Source organism: Eschrichtius robustus, chromosome 19, assembly GCF_028021215.1.
Source record: "Eschrichtius robustus isolate mEscRob2 chromosome 19, mEscRob2.pri, whole genome shotgun sequence".
Classification (NCBI taxonomy): Eukaryota; Metazoa; Chordata; class Mammalia; order Artiodactyla; family Eschrichtiidae; genus Eschrichtius; species Eschrichtius robustus.
Window position 1 is genome coordinate 69,487,760 of NC_090842.1, and position 17,958 is coordinate 69,505,717.

Consider the following 17,958-nt stretch of genomic DNA (forward strand, 5'->3'; position numbering starts at 1 on the left):
GAATGAAACTACAAATAAAAGATTTCCCACATTCACTACACTCATATGGCCTTGATCCTGTGTGAACTCTGATGTTAATGGAAACCAGACCTAGATGAAAAAGATTTCCCACATTCACTGCACTCATAAGGCTTTTCTCCAGTGTGAACTCTCAGATGATCACGGAGGCCAGACCCAGTAGTAAAAGATTTCTCACAGTCACTACACTCATAAAGCCTTTCTCCTGTGTGAACTCTCTGGTGTATTAGGTGACATCTTTGGATAAAAGATTTCCCACATTCACTGCACTCATAAGGCCTTTCTCCTGTGTGAACTCTCCCATGTCAAATGAGCGCTGACCTATGGGAAAAAGAGTTCCCACATTCCTTACACTCATAAGGTCTTCATCCTATATGAACTCTCTAATGATAATGAAGACTAGAAATACAGGTAAAAGATTTCCTTCACTCATTGCACTCATAAGACCTTTTTCTAGCATAAAGTCTCCAGTATTGAGAAAGGTGAGATTTATGGCTAAATAATTTCCCAAATACAGTGCAGTCATAACGGCTTTCTCCAGTGTGAACTCTGCAGTACTGACTTAATTGAGAATTATCCCTAAAGGATTTCCCACATTTACTGTAGTCATAAGTACTTTCTCCTGTGTGAACCATCTGAAGATGATGAAGTAAAATCTAAAAGTAAAAGATTTCCCACATTCACTGCACTCATAAGGCCTTTCCCCTGTGTGAATTCCATGATACTGCATGAGTGAAGAACTCTTCAAAAAAGATTTCCCACATTCATTACACTCATAAGGCCTTGACCCTGTTCTGATCATAACACTCTGATGATAACAGAGTCTGGACCTAGATGAAAAAGATTTCCCACATTCACTGCATGCATAAGGCTTTGCTGCATTGTGAACTCTATAGTGTTCAGTGAGATAAGAATTTGCTCTAAACGAATTTCCATATACAGTGCATTCATAAGACCTTTTTAGAAATATATTTTTTTTTTTTTTTAAATTTATGGCTGAGTTGGGTCTTTGTTGCTGGGTGCGGGCTTTCTCTAGTTGCGGCAAGTGGGGGCTACTCTTCGTTGCGGAGCACAGGCTCTAGGCATGTGGGCTTCAGTAGTTGTGGCTTGCGGGCTCTAGAGCGCAGGCTCAGTCGCTGTGATGCACAGGCTTAGTTGCTCCGCAGCATGTGGGATCTTCCCAGACCAGGGTTTGAACCCGTGTCCCCTGCATTGGCAGGCAGATTCTTAACCACTGAGCCACCAGGGAAGCCCCCATAAGACCTTTTGATTACATGAATTCTCTGATGATCCTGGAGGATGGAACTATAGATATAAGACTTCCCACATTCACTGCAATCATAAGGCCTTTATCCAGTGTGAACTCCCTGATGATAACGAAGGTTCCTCCTAGTGGTAAAAGATTTCCCACATTCATTACACTTATAAGGCCTTTCTCCTGTGTGAACTCTCTGGTGTATAAGAAGGTAAGATCTTTGGATAAACGATTTCCCACATTCACTGCACAAATAAGGCCTTTCTCCTGTGTGAATTCTCTGATGATTACTGAGGTTGTAACTAGTGGAAAAAGATTTCCCGCATTCACTGCACTTGTAAGGCCTTTCTCCTGTGTGAACTCTCTGGTGTATAAGAAAGTGACATCTTTGGGTGAAGGATTTCCCACATTCACTGCACACATAAGGCCTTTCTCCTGTGTGAACTCTCTGGTGTTTAAGAAGGGAACACCTTTGAATAAAGGATTTCCCACATTCACTGCACACATAAGGCCTTTCTCCTGTGTGAATTCTCTGATGATTACTGAGGTTGGAACTAGAGAAAAAAGATTTCCCACACTGACTGCACACATAAGGCCTTTCTCCAGTGTGAACTCTCTGATGATTACTGAGGGTGGAACCAGAGGAAAAACATTTCCCACATACAGTGCACTCATAAGGCCTATCTCCAGCATGAGTCTTCTGATGATAACACAGGGCAGAGCTGGAGGTAAAACATTTTCCGCACTCACTGCACTCATAAGGCCTTTCTCCTGTGTGAACTCTTTGATGATAACGAAGGCCAGAGTGAGAAGTAAAAGATTTCCCACATTCACTACATTCATAAGGCCTTGATCCAGTGTGAACTCTCTGATGATAATGGAGGCCACGGCGAGACATAAAAGATTTCCCACATTCACTGCATTCATAAGGCCTTTTTCCACTATGAACCTTCCAGTGCTGAGTGAGGTAAGATTGACGACTAAAGGATTTCCAACACTCATTGCACTCATAAGGCCTTTTTCCTGTGTGAACTCTCCGGTGGAGAATGAGTATCGAGCTATTGGTGAAAGATTTCCCACATTCACTGCAAGCAAAAGGCCTTTCCCCTTTATGTACTCGCTGGTGTAGGATGAGCACCGAGCTATTGTTAAAAGAGTTCCCACACTCACTGCAATCGTAAGGCCTTTCTCCTGTGTGAACCCTCCAGTGTACAATGAGGTAAAATTTTCGTCTAAAAGATATCCCACATTGAGTACACTCATAACGCCTTTCTCCAGTGTGAACTGTCCGTTGTCGAATTAGGATGGATCTACAGCTAGGAAACTGCGCACATTCACTGCACAAGTAACAATTTTCTCCAATGTGACTTCTCCAGGGATAAATAAGGACAAAGTTTTGGTTAAAGGATTTCCCACATCTGCTGCACTTGTACTGCCTTGCCCCAGTATGAATTCTTCGATGCAGATTGAGGGTTGAGGTTCGCCTGAAAGATTTTCCACATTCACGACACACATGAAGCCTTTCTCCAGTATGCACTCTCTGGTGTACAACAAATGAGGATTTGTACCTGAATGTCTTCCCACATTCACTGCACACAAAACAATGTCTTCCAGGGTGGACACCCTGGTCCTGAACAAGTGCATGTTTCAGGCTGAAGGCTTTCTTGCATTCTCCCTGGCTGTAATGACTTTCTCTGCTTGGTAAAGTTGCCTCACGCTGGGCAATCTTGTTTGGCTTCTCCCTGGTGTGAGTGGTCTGTTGCTGGAGATGTCCCAAGGTGGCCAGAAAGTCTTTCCCAACTTCCTCACAGGTAAAGGGCTTTCCTGACACATGGCATTTGAAGCTCTTCACAAACAAGGCCCTGACTACAGCGTTTCTGAAGGATTTCTCTTCCATATGCTGCTTCTGGTGTTTTTGGAGGCTTGCACTAAAATGAAATCGTTTCATACATATTCTACACCCGAACAATTTCTGGCTGTGTTGTGCTTCTTCATGCTCAGCCAAGTGAAAAATACCTCTCAAGACCAGAGTACACTTCTTACACGGGTGGCTCTTCTGGGAAAATGAGCCTGCCCTGGGAGTCCTGGCCTGTGACATGCTTATAGAAATGCTTCGTTGAAAGGGTGCTTCTGCATCCTCTGCTCCACAGCAGCAACCTGAATGCAAATAAATGCTGGTGAAGTACACGTTAACTTTATAGGGAGGGGGCAACATCATCATGAATGTGATGTGTAACATCTAAGAATGAGTCGATGGGATGCTCTTCCACACAAGAGATTTGTAATTCCATTGGGGAAGTGGCTACTTATGACAAAGGTCATAAGAAACTACTATGAACAATTAAATGCCAACAAAGTGGATAAACTAGAAGAAACGGATAAATTCTTTGAAACAGACAACCTACCAACAGTGAGTCATGAAGAAATAGAAAATCTGAATAGACCAATAACAAATAAGGAACCTGAATCATTAATTTAAAAAAATCCCAACAAAGAAAAGTCCAGGATGAGATAGATTCACTGGTGAATTCTACCAAAGATTTTAAGAAGAATTAATGTCAATCCTTCCTCAACTCTTCCAAAATACTTAAGAAGAAACATTTCAAAACTCAATTTCTGAGGCTAGCATTACCCTGATACAAAAGCAAGATATGCAAACTACAAGAAAGGAAAATTACGGGCCAAAATCCTTGGTGACCATAGAATGAGAAATTCCTAACAACCACTCAACAGTACGTTCAAGAATCTTACACTATCGAATAATAAAAAAAAAATTTGGGTAATTCCCTGGCGGTCATCCAGTGGTTAAGACTTGGTGCTTTTACTGCAGAAGAAGAATCTTACACTATTATCATTATCAAGTGTCATTTATCCCTGGGATGCAATGATAGTTCCTCATATACAAACAAAAAACATGACATATCATACGAAGGATAAAAATCGTATGAATGTCTCAAAAAATGCAGAAAAAGCACTAAACAAAATTGAGGATACTTTCATGTTAAAAACTCTCAACAAATTAGGTATAGAAGGAATGTACCTCAATACGAAAAACCCATATACAATAAGCCCACACTAATATTATACTCAAAGGTTAAAAGGTAAAAGCCTTTCCTCTAAAATCCGGAACAAGCCAAAGATGCCCACTGTCCACATTTCTATTCAACACAGTTCTGGAAGGCCTAGCCAGAACACATAGTTATCCGAAAAAAAAAAAAAAAAAAAAAAAAAGGCATCAAAATCCCAAAATAAGTAAAACTGTCTGTGTTTGCAGAAGATATGCTCTTATATATAGAAAACCCTACGGACTCCTCCAACCTAAATCTGTTAAAACTATTAAACAATATCAGTAAAGCTGCAGGATACAAAATCAATATGCAAAAAGCAGTTGCATTTCTATAAACTAACAATGAAATATCTGTATTCTGAAAACTATAAAACAACGATGGAAAAAACTGAAGAAAACACAAATAAGTGGAAAGACATCCAGTGTTCTTAAATTGGAAGAATATTGTTAATTTTACCAAGAGCAACTTACAGACTGAAAACAATCCATATCGAAAGTCCAATGACATTTTCCACAGAAATAGAGTAAACAATCCTAAAATTTGTACGGCAGCACAAAAAATCCCAAATAGTCAAAGCAATCTTGAGAAAGAAGGACAAAGCTAGAGGCATCACACTTCCTGATTTCAAAATATTACAAAGCTATGGTAATTAACACATGATGGCACTGGCATAAAAACAGACACATAGACCAACGGAACAGAATAGAGAGCCCAGAAATAAAGGCACGCTTATATAACTCATCTTTGATAGTCACCTCAAGAACACACAATGGATAAAGGACAGCCTCCTCCATAAATGGTGATGGGAACACTGGATATCCACATGCAAAAAAAATGAAAACTAGACCCTTATCTTACACCACTCACAAAAATTAACTTGAATTGGATTAAAATTTTTAAATGTAAGACTGAAATTGTAAAACATTTAGAAGAAAACACAGAGAAAAAGCTCCTTTACACTGGTGTTGGCAATGATTTTTTTGGATGACACCAACAGCACAAGCAATGAAAGTAAAAATAAACAAGTGGGAGTATATCAAGCCAAAAACCTTCTGCATAGCAAGGGAAACAAAATGAAAACACAACCTAAGGAAAAGGAGAAAATACTTGCAAAGGATTTATCTGATAAGGGGTTAATATCCAGAAAATATCAGAACTCATACAATTCAACAATAAAAAACTAAAGAATCCAATTAAAAATGGGCAAAGGACCTGAATAGATATTTATCCAAAGACATACAAATGGTCATCAGGTACATGAAAAGGTGCTCAACATCACTAACATTGGGGAAATGCAAATCCAAACCACAATGAGATATCACCTCACACCTGTTTGGAACACTACTATCAAAAAGACAAGAGATAGGTGTTCGCGAGGATGTGAAGAAAAGGAAAGCCTTCTACATTGTTGGTAGGACTGTAAATCGTTACAGCCGTTAGGGAAAACTGTATGGAATTTCTTAAAAATTGAAAATAGAACTACTATATGGTCCAACAATCCCAATTCTATGTGTATATCCAGAGGAAACAAAATCCATATCTCAAAGAGGTATTTGCACCCCCATGTTCATTTCAGCATTATTCACAATAGCCCAGGTTTAGAAACAACCTAAGTACAGCCATACCTTGTTTTATTGTGCTTCACAGATAATGCATTTTTTTTACAGATTGAAGGTTTGCAGTAACCCTGTGTCAAGCAAGCCTATTTGCACAGGTTTTCTAACAGCATTTGCTCACTCTGTGTCTGTGCATCACGTTTTGGTAATTTTTGCGATATTTCAAACTTTTTCATTATTATTACATTTGTTATGGTGATCTGTGATCAGTGATCTTTGTTTTGGGGTGCCACAAACTGTACCCATATAAGACAGGAAACTTAATAGATAAACATTATATGTGTTCTGGCTGCTCTACCAACTGGCCAATCCATCTCTCTCCCTCTCCCCAAGCCTCCCTCTTTCCTGCGATGTAACAACATTGAAGTTAAGCTAATTAATAACCCTACAATAGCCTCTAAGTGCTCAAGTAAAAGGAAGGATCACACATCTTTCACTTTAAATCAAAAGCTAGAAATGATTAAGCTTAGTGAGAAAGGCAAGTCAAAAGCCAAGATAGGCTGAAAGCCAGGCTTCTTGGACCAAACAGTGTTAACCAAGTTGTATCAATAAATACAAAGGAAAAGTTCTTGAAGTAAATTAAAAGTTCTACTCTAGTGAACACACAAATAAGAAAGCAAAAGAGCCTTATTGTTGATATGGAGAAAGTTTTCGTGATCTGTATTCAACATCAAGCCAGCCACACATTCCCTTAAGCCAAAGCCTAATCCAGAGTCAGGCCCTAACTCTCTCCAATTCTGTGATGGCTGAGAGAGGTGAGAAGCTGCAAAAAGAAAACGTCTGAAGCTACCGTAGGTTGGTTCATGAGATTTAAGGAAAGAAGCCGTCTCCATAAAATAAAAGTACAAGGTGAAAAAAAAAGCACACGGTGAAGCAGCAAGTGCTGATGTAGAAGTTATACCAAAGTTATCCAGATGATCTGGCTAAGATAATTAATGAATGTGGCTACACTAAACAACACATTTTTAATGTAGATGAAACAGTCTTATGTTGGAAGAAGATGGCATCTAGGACTTTCACAGTTAGAGAGAAGAAGTCAATGCCTGGCTTCAAAGCTTCAAAGGACAGGCTGACTCTCTTATTAGGGGTAATGAGGCTGGTGACTGGAAGTTGAAGCCAATGCTCATTTATCATTCTGAAAATCTTAGGCCCTTAACAATTCTGCTAAATCTACTCTGCATATATTCTATAAATGGAACAACAAAGCCTGGATGTTAGCATGTCTCCTCATAACATGGTTTACTGAATATTTTAAGACTACTGTTGAGACCTACTGCTCTGAAAAAAAGATTGTTTTCAAAATATTACTGCTCACTGACAATGCAGCTGGTCACCCAAGAGCTCTGATGGAGATGTACAAGATTAATGTTGTTTTCATGCCTACTACTACAACATCCATTCTGTAGCCCATGGATCAAGTAGTTTACACTGTCAAGTCTTAAGAAATACATTTCATAAGGCTACAGCTGCCATAGATAGTAATTCCTCTAATGGATCGGGGCAAAGTAAATTGAAAACCTTCTGGAAAGGATTCACCATTCTAGATGCCATTAAGAACAGTTGTGAATCATGGGAAGAGGTCAAAATATCAACATTAACAGGGGTTGGGAAAAACTTGATGCCAACTCTCTGGATGACTTTGAGGGGTTCCGGACTTCAGTGGAGGAAGTAACTGCAGATGTTGTGGAAAAAGCAAGAGAATTAGAAGTGGAGCTGGAAGATGGCTGAATTGTTGTAATCTCAGGAGAAATCTTTAACAGATGAGGAGTTGTTTCTTATGGATGAGAAAAGAAAGTGGTTTCTTGAGATGGAATGTACTCCTGGTGAAGATGCTGTGCAGGTTGTTGAAATGATGACAAATGCTTTAGAATATTACATAAACTTAGTTCATAAAGCAACAGTAGGGTTTGAGAAGATTGACTCCAATTTTGAAAGAAGTTCTACTGTGTTCTAAAATGCTATCAAACAGCATCGCATGCTACAGAGAAGTCATTCGTGAAAGAAGAGTCCATCGATATGGCAACCTTCATTGTTGTATTATTTAAACAAATTGCCAAAGCCACTGAAACCTTCAGTAACTGGATCAGTCAGCACCTTGATTAGTCAAAATCAAGGCAAGACCCTCCATCAGCAAAAAGATACAACTCAGATGATGGTTAACTTTTTTTTAGCAATATTTTTTAACTAAGTTATACACGTTGTTTTTTTAGACATAATACTACTGCACACCAACAGGCTACTGTACAATGTAAACATAACATTCATATGCACTGGGAAACAAAAAGTCTGTGTGACTTGCTTTATTGTGATACTCACTTTACTGCGGTGGTCTGGAACCAAACCTGCAATATGCCTGTATCTGTCTACAGATGAATGGATAAATAAAGCCTGGTATTTATATGCAGTGGGGTATTATTCAGCCATAAAAAGGGAAATCGTGCATTTGTGACAACACTGATGAACCTGGAGGGCATAATGCAAAGTGAAATAAGCCAGAGAAAGATAAATACAGTATGCTATCACTTATATATGGAATCTTGAAAAAAAAAAAGTTGAACCCATAGCAACAAAGAGTAGAATGCCAGGGGCTCAGGTCTAGGGGAAATGGGGAGATGTTGGTCAGTTATAAAATGAAAAAGCTCTGAGGATCTAATACAGCATGGAGCCTATACTTAATAATGCTGTATGGTATACTTCAAATGTGCTAACAAAGTAGATCTTAAGGGTTCTCACACACACAGGAAATGTAAATATAATATGTGAGGTACTGGATGTGTTAATTAACTTGACTGTAGTAATCATTTCACAATGTGTGTGTGTATATATATAAAATCATGACACTGTACACTTACTTTTACGTTTTACCTTTTTTTTATTTTTTGGCCACAACGCGCAGCTTGTGGGATCTCAGTTCTCCTATCAGTAATTGAACCCAGGCCACGGCAGTGAAAGCACTGAATCCTAACCACTAGACCACCAGGGAACTCCCTGTACACTTTAAATATATACAGTATTATTTGTCAATTATACCTCAATAAGCTGGAGAAAAGAAAAAAGAAAAGAGATCTAAACAGTACAAGTAAAACCATAAAGGACAGCCTTGGAAAATAGCCCATGGTCCAGATAAGTAATGGTCATGACAATACCTTCAATTCCTGGCATATGGAGGCAGAAGGAAATGTCAGATGATAAAAAAGGAACAAAACCTGGGACACAGAAGTGCCATGGACCTGGATACACCACCTGACCAGGGAAAGGGCAAGTAAGATGCAATCCATTATCCTCACTCCAAGACTGCTGACCTCAAATCCATCCCTATGAGGGTTGAGTACAGACTGTATTGGGGCTATGGGGAGAGAAGGGGGCAGTGCAAACAACCCAGCCCTAACTATCACAGCAACTACCCAGAAAGCTGGGGAAACAAGCAGTGCCCAAGCTCCATATGTGAGAACGACAGAGCACACCTTGGAGAAAAGAGGGTGAGGCAGGATACAGAGCCTAGCCCAGGTCACTGGGGAGGGTGAGGCTCTTACCCAGTGAAGATATAAGTGCAAAGTTCTCCAGCATCACATCATGGTACAGGCGTCTCTGAGCCTCATCAAGAAGCTTCCATTCCTCCCAGGAGAAGTACAGGGCAATGTCCTCAAAGGTCACACCACCCTGTCATGAATGAGACAGATGAAACATAAACATTCTCTCTCTGAGGACCCACAATTCATCTCCTCACACATGTATTCCACGGTCATCCTCCATCAGAGCTCCCCACGTCAGGCCTGGTGCCAATGATGCCTGATCTCTCCTCACTGTGTTCAGCCCTCAGCAACAAAAGGCGGTGGCCGGGGGGATAAATGCCATCTAAACTCTGGGCCTGGCCTACAGGGCCCCATCCCTCCCCCCAAGTAATTTCCCTGAGGTCTCCCACATTGTGCCTCCAAGACACAGCCAAACATGGGCTCATCTTTACCCTTAATCCCCAACACCAGGGCCTGTGGGCCCTCAGCTCACACTTCCCCTTGATGTGCACGTCATTCAGTTGACCAAACCTCTTTCACATCTTCAGACCTCACAGTTGCACTCCCACAGCTCTACCACCTCCCTGCCCCACATCACAGGCACCTCTCTGGACTCACCCAGGTACTTGGAACATGGCATCCACAGAGTGCTTAACAAAATCAAACATGATCTGGTACAATCCCAGTTCTCTGAGGGAGCCCATAGCCAGGGAAAGCCCTGCCTGCCTTGCTTCTGACCTCTGTTTCAGTATTAGCCACCCAGAACCAGTGAGGGACTGGGACACCCTCTCCTGCCTTACATAGGTTCCACAAGTGCCTCTTCAACCTTCAGAACCTGGGCAACCGTGGCTGGGCTCCATGTGTGCAGGACTCCCTTGTATCCCCACCCAGTCCTGGAACCTAGTGACCTCAGACTGACTGACTAACTTCTGCTGCCTCTCATCAGATCCTGCAACCTTGGACGAGGACTCAACTCCCTGTGCCTCTCTTTGTTACCCCCATTCCAATCTGTTCGTTCTCTTCTCTGAGCAGCTTTTTGAAAACTTTAAAGCCCTCACATACACTGTTCCTCGTCCATTCACAGCCCTCCGTGGCTCCCAGGTCCCTCAGAATAAAGGAACACCTCTCTCTCTGCCGGTCCAGGCGTGAGTCCACCTCACACTCTCTTTACTGCAGTCATAAGATGGATGCCAGGTTTCCCGAATCCTCCTGGCTCAGTCCGACCTCCAAGCCTTTGCACCTGCCGGTCCCTCCGCCTGTCACCCTCGCCCACGCGCCGCCCACGGCCACCTCACCGTCCTGGACACCGCGGCCTGGGCTGCGGGCACGTGAGCAGGCGTCCCGCACTCGGGGCTTTAGTGTCTGGTGCAGTGAGGGCGGTGAGGGGCCGGAGGACGAGCGTTTACCTCAGGCGGGTCCCTCAGGGCCGCCGCCGCCATCAGACTCCCTGGGCGGAGCGGGGCCGGGAGCTGCGGGAGAGGAGGCGAGACGCGGGCACGACGGTCACTCTCCCGGGCCTGGCGCAGGGCACCCCAGGCTGCGTCGCCGAGCCTCAGACGCGCGCCTGTGTAGCGCGGACAGAACCTCCTCTCGGACCTTCTCGGTCCCGTCACCTAGAACCTGACACAACGCTCCAGAGGCCGAACCGACCAAAAGAAAGCGAAAATGACCGCCGTAAGGAGGACGCCGGAAGTCCCGCCCCAACGCGATGCGCACGCGCAGGAACCCCTCACCCTGACTGGTCGTGGGTTTGTAACCGCGGCCTCTCGGCCAAGGGCCTTCTGGGGGCCGCAGCGAAGCGAGTTGATAGTGTTCAACCCGAACGTTGGTTTTGCAGCACCCTGAAGCAGGTGGACCAGCAGGAGCTCCGCCTCTGGTTCCCATAAAAAACGGCTCCCTTGCATGTATTATCAGTCATTTTCAGAAGTGGAAACAAAAATCAACAGGATCAACAGAAGTGGAAGCAAAATAAGAACTGCCAAACTAAATGTCCTAAATTGTATAAAAGCTAATTTTTAGTTTTGTGGCCTTTTTAGAATTGTTAACTATTGTGTCCCCTAAATACACACACACACACATATATATTTAAATATTGGTACAAAAATTAACCCATTTATTAAAGGGTAGCAGCGTTTCAAATGGTGCTGTTTCTACTGGTCCTTCAATTCCTTCAGTCTTCTTTTTTTTTTTTTTTTTTCCCTTCAGTCTTCTGATGGCCGATTTTACTGTGAAGGCAGGAGTGGTGTTGTAAATATAGTTAGGCCTAACTATATTTTTTTGGGTGTTGAGCTCATTTATTTATTTGGTGACAAGAAAATATTGAATGAGAATTGTGTTAGTCTTCTAGGGTTGCCATAACATTTGAATACTATTGAAACCGAGGGAAGTCATCAGCCATTAATAAAAAATAAACTGTAACCTGCCTTCACTGATCAACCTCACTTTGCTTTTACAAAAACGTGCACGTACTCCCAAGCATCAAATAGCCTAAACAATAAGATCTTTGCCAAGTTGCTTTTTAGGAAATTGGAGTCACCTGTGTCCAGTTTGAGCTCAAGCTGGTTAAAACTGCTTAAGACCACTGACTCTCCAACTGGGCATGTGCAAGTGTTGGCTAGGTGACTATTTTTTTTTAGTTAATTAATTTATTTATTTTTGGCTGCGTTGGGTCTTCGTTGCTGCATAAGTGCTTTCTCTAGTTGAGGCGAGAGGAGCGGGGGCTACTCTTCGATGCGGTGCGCGGGCTTCTCGTTGCCATGGCTTCTCTTGTTGCAGAGCTCGGGCTCTAGGTGCATGGGCTTCAGTAGTTGTGGCATGCAGGCTCAGTAGTTGTGGCTCACAGGCTCTAGAGCGCAGGCAGTAGTTGTGGCGCACAGGCTTAGTTGCTCCACGGCATGTGGGATCTTCACACACCAGGGCTCAAACCAGTGCCCCCTGCTTTGGCAGGCGGATTCTTAACCACTGTGCTACCAGGGAAGTCCCCAGCTAGATGATTTTTGATGTCAGAGGCCCAAAAGCCCACCCTCAGAACATGCTAAGCCTGCCACTTTCTGAACATGTATCTCATGAAGAAGTCTGTAGCTTACTTTTACCTGTGCAGAATGACAATTACTGCACCTTTTCCGTATCTTCAATCCCCACCCTCACCCCTGCCAAGCTTTATCCCATAAATATTCCTAGCCCCTCGCCTTCGGGGAGATGAACTTGAGATTTGTCCTTCCTTCTCCTTGCTTGGCTGCCTTGTGAATAAACAGTTTCTCTGCTGCAAACCACAGTTTCTCAGCGTTTGGCTTGCTGTGTGTAGGTCACATGAAACTGGTTCAGTAACAGTATGGACTGGGTGGCTTAAATAACAGAAATTTATTTTCTCATAGCTCTGGATGCTGGAAGTCTAAGAGGAAGGTGTCAACAGGTTTACTTTTTCCTGAGGCCTCTGTTTTGGCTTTTCGGTAGTCCACTTCGTGCTGTGTCCTCACATGGCCTTTTCTCCCCGTGAGCATACTCCTGGTGTCTATCCCTCTTCTTATAAGTGATGAAATAAAATTTACATTTTAAGGAAGGACAAGAAAATTTAAACATAAAATTTTCTGCTTTGGCCTCCCTACCTCCTTAATGTGCAATGTGCATCTGCATTACACACTAACTAGTCTTCCTCAAAGATGGGAATGCTTTCTTGAATGTAAAGAACAATTTTTTTTTCCTTTCTTCTGATGCTAGCAATGGAACTTCTTAAAAGATTAGCATTCTTTCCCAACTCTGTTGGGGGTCATGGTGACTCGTTGCTCGCTTTGTACATGCTTACTTGGCCTATGAACTTTATGTAAAATGTCAGTATGTCATTTTGTTGTACAATCCTTTGTCTGAAAAATGTAAATAATTGTGCCTTCAACTTCTAAAAGGCAGAACAGATCTCAGAGATTCTGAGAGTCTGTCTCCTGGGTGATAATCCTCAGTTTGGCTTGAATAAAACTCACTTTTTTCTTCTTAACTTGATTGTTAATTGAGTTTTTGTCAACAGAAGGAAACCAGTCTTAATGGAATACAGCCACACTCTTATGACCTCACGTATCCTTAACTACCTCTATAAATGACCTATGTCCAATGACAATCCCATTGTAGGTTAGGGCTTCAACCTATGACAAGTATTCTGTTAATATATGTTAGTGGTAATAAAAGGCAAGTAGCTTACTAAAGCTGGGTAATAAAGAGGAAAAGAATATTCAACTTTTAAAAGTATCCTCCAATTGCCAAGAGATCACAATAATTTCTGAAATTGCCTTTATAAAAGCATAATTTCCAAAATATGCCTATTAAATACCATAAATGCATCACTTCTTCTTTTAAATTTACTTATTTTGTTTTATTTATTTTCTTTTTGGCTGCATTGGGTCTTCGTTGTGCGCAGGCTTTTCTCTGGTTGTGGCGAGCAGCAGCTACTCTTCTTTGCAGTGCTCAGTCTTCTCATTGCGCTAGCTTCTCCTGTTGTGCAGCATGGGCTCTAGGCGCACAGGCTTCAGGAGTTGTGGCACGTGGGCTTCAGTAGTTGTGGCTTGCAAGCTCTAGAGCACAGGCTCAGTAGTTGTGGCAAACGGGCTTAGTTGCTCTGAGGCATGTGGGATCTTCCCGGACAAGGGCTCGAACCTGTGTCCCCTGCATTGGCAGGTGGATTCTTAACCACTGCACCACGAGGGATGCTTGTAAATGCATCACTTCCAAGAACTATTTCAAATAAACACAAACTTTCAATTAAAACAAATATTAAATGATGCAAAAATATAGAGTTTAATAAATTCACTTGAATACTTACACTTGTTATCATATACAACACTGATTATTATCCCACCTGACTAATCCCTCACAAACTCATCATCTTCCCTACAAACCATTCAGATCATTCTGATCACTGAGATATCCTCTGATACCTGGCAAAAGAAGCCTTCACCTGCTTCCTCTGCTTTTCTCATCACTCTTCCCATCACACACTATACCAAAAACACATTGATCTTCCTTCAGTCATAAATTCCATATGAGACTTTACAACTCAGAGTATTCCCAGGTTTTTTTCTCTCCAAATGAAACATCTATTTTCCCCACTATGCTTTGTAAATTCAAATAAATCTTTCAAGTGTCAACATAAAGTTTAATGTTTAAATTAAAGTGCTGTTATAACCTATGCTCCTAAATCTTGAATATTCTCTATATTACCATAAAATTCCCTGGACCTGTGAATAACAGTATATAATTTTAGAAAATTGGTTTTGAATAATTATGAGTAGCTTTGCTGTTTTTATACTCTACATGTAATATGAAGCAGAGTTATTATCACTGTTATTCGATTTCAAATCAAAATATTCTGAAAGATGAAATGATATAAAATGTGAGCCTACAAATATATAAAGTTGATTAAATAAATGGTAGGGTGTTCTAGAGAGAATTTATAGCCCAGAAGCTACACTTAGAATACTTGTTCTCCTTGCCCAGAAGGCAAAGCAAAACAGAAAGCTGAGTGTCACTACCAAAGAGAATGAAAGGATGAATCTTGGTAAGCCTGAAAATACCTTTGCAGAAGTGTTCATTAGACCATGGTGTGGGTTCATAATCAGGCTTATCCAAAAAGATAAAATAGAAGAGAACAGGGTAAAAGGAGACAGCATATTCACTAGGATGAGAATGGTGAACGCGGCTTTTTTCCCAGAGAATGGTGCTTTGGTCTCATGGGAAAGTCTAGGGGAAACGCTGTTGCTGTGAATGTGTTGGATTCTCTCGTATTTTGTAGTCTTACAGTTGATGACAACAAGAGGGTAAGTCAGACCCTGTTACTCCATGACAGCTGTAACCCACAACACACTGTAGGAAATAAGAGTGATTCTGAGTTTTGAAGTCTGACTCTCACTACTGGGCTTCTTTGGGGACTTTGCAAATTGGAACTAAGTTTTGGTTTGCAGCACAAGTGGAAGCAAAATAAGAAACTCCATATTAAATTCCCTTCCCCCCCAAAGCTAATTTATAGTTTTGTACCATTTTTAGAATTATACCAATTGTCTCTGCTGTCTCTTTGCATGTTGCGCCTCACTATTTATTTGGTAAAGAGAACACATTAATGATGTTTGTGTTAATCTGTTAGAACTGCCATAACAAAGTACCATACAAGGATTGGCTTAAACAATAGAAATTTATTTTCTCACACTTCTGGAGGCTGGGAGTCCGAGAGGAAGGTGTCAATAGGTTTGGTATCTCCTGAGGCCTCTCTCCTTGGCTTGGGAAGGCCATCTTCTCACTGGGTCCTCAAATGGCCTTTTTTGTCCCTGTGGGCATACACCTAGTGTCTACTTCTCCTCCTATGAGGAAACCAGTCCTAATGAATTAAGGTCCCACACTTATGACCTCATTTAACCTTAATTACCTCTCTAAAGTCTCTGTCTCCAAATACAGTCACTTAGGCATTAGGACTTCAACATATGTATATCATTAAGTTAATATAACTGTTAGTGGTAATAAAAGGCAATGGAGTTACTAAAGCTGTGGGATAAACAGGCAAAGAGAATTCAACTATTTGAAAGTATCCTGCAGGTGCTAATGGCTCACAGTAATTTCTAGAAGTGACTTTTGTAAAAACATAACTTCCAAAAGCTGCCCACTGAATACTCTAAATTCCATAAATGTGTAACCACTACTAACTTTTTAGAACAAATAGAAAGCTTCCAACTGAAACAAACATTAAAAGGTGTTAAAATATAGTTTAATAAAATAAATTCATTTCAATTCAATACTTAGCACATTTTATCTTAAACAATTATGATTATTTGTCCTACTTGGTTAATCCCTCACAAAGCCATCGTCTCCCCGACAAAAAACTGTTCATTCTGATCCTCGAGATAACCTCAGATACCTACTTTCTCTGCTTCTTTGCTACCCACTGTCCCCATCACACAATATCCTAAATAGAAGATCTTCCTTCTGTTCTTTGAACTCCACATGTACCTTTCCAACTCAGAGTATTCCCAACTCTTTTTCTCTTCATTGAAACATATTTTTTCCTACAATGCTTTGTAAATTAAATCTTCTAGGTGTCAACATAAATTTCAAATCAGCAGTGGTTTTCTACCCTGAACATTCCTATATATATTATAAAATTCTTTGAACCTCTAGTGAATAACACTATACAATTTACATAATTATGTTTAAATAGTTATTAGTACCATTTATGTTTTTATACACTATATGCAGTATGAAGCAGTTATCATCATTGTTATTCAATTTTGAATCAAAATGTCCCAGTTGGGTAAACACCATAAAATGTGAGCCTACAAATATATAAAGTTGATTATGTAAATAGTGAGATCTTCTAGAATGAACTTATAACCCAGAGACTACACTTGGAACCTCTGTTCTCCTTGCCCAACAAAGCAGAACTGAGAAACTTGTGTGTCACTGTCAAAGAGCAGGAAGCAGATGAATTGCCAGAAGCCTGAAGACACCAGTGCACAGATGTTCATCAGACCATGGTGTGGGTTTATCATCAAAGTTATCCAAAAGAACAAAATAGAAGACAGCAAGGAAAAGGAGACACACATAGTCACCAGAATGAGCCAGTGCTTATGGTGCTTGTCTCACCTGGATGAGAGCAGCACTCTGGTCTCATGGGAAAGTCTACGGTAAGGCTGTTGTGATGAATGTGTTGGACTCGCTGTTAGCGTCTGTGCAGAACAAGCCCATCTTCCCCTGCCCTCAGACACGAGACCTCATGGATCTTGGTCCTTTGCACACTGGGATTTACACCAGCAGGCCCTTGGTTCTCAGGCCTTCGGACTTGCACTGAATGATACCAGCAGCTTTCCTGGTTCTCCAGTTTGCAGACAGCAGGTTGTGGGACTTCTCAGCCTCCATAACCAATTCCTACAATAAATGTCCTCTTAACATAGTCATCTCTCAGGGGATGTATCCACAGGGACCTGGTTCCAGCCTCCACCACTTGGATATCAGAATCCTCAGATGCTCAATTACCTAAGATGGTCCAGCACAGTTGGCCCTCTGGATGTCGGGGTTCTGCATCTGGGGTTTGCTGAATCCTGGGATGCAGAACTCGCAGATATGGAACTGTATCTATATATCCTACTGCTTCTGTTTTCAAGGAGAATGCTAACACAGACAATACAAATTCCCAACTGTAGAAAAGTCCCTGCAATCACAAAGGAAATAATAATCACGTCAATTGAAAGCTGCTCTTTGGCCCCGTTCCTGTTTGCCCATTTCTGTCCCCCCTCGCCTTGAAAGAACCTAATTAAAGGAATGAGATCACTAAACAATTTAAACTAACTCCTGACTTATGCTCTCCTGAATGCACACCACACCTTGCCTGACCTGTTCACTGTTTTCCTAGATTAAAAGAATTAAGAATGACTAGCTCTCTACCCTCGACAGCTCCCTAAGCAATCCTGCAGGCAGACCCCACAGGCAAGGTAACATCCGAAGTCAGCCAGACTGAATGC

General features: G+C 41.5%; 1 protein-coding gene across 1 annotated transcript; it reads right to left on the reverse strand.

The window, feature by feature from the left end:
* Positions 1 to 1,115: 1,115 nt before the first annotated feature.
* LOC137752528 (zinc finger protein 256-like) lies at positions 1,116 to 10,173 on the reverse strand. The gene is made up of 3 exons (XM_068527203.1): positions 10,096 to 10,173; positions 9,491 to 9,617; positions 1,116 to 3,430 (listed from the first exon to the last, which is right to left on the reverse strand). The coding sequence occupies exons 1-3, from the start codon at positions 10,171 to 10,173 to the stop codon at positions 1,368 to 1,370; spliced, it is 2,268 nt and encodes a 755-aa protein (XP_068383304.1). The 3' UTR covers positions 1,116 to 1,367.
* Positions 10,174 to 17,958: the final 7,785 nt, after the last annotated feature.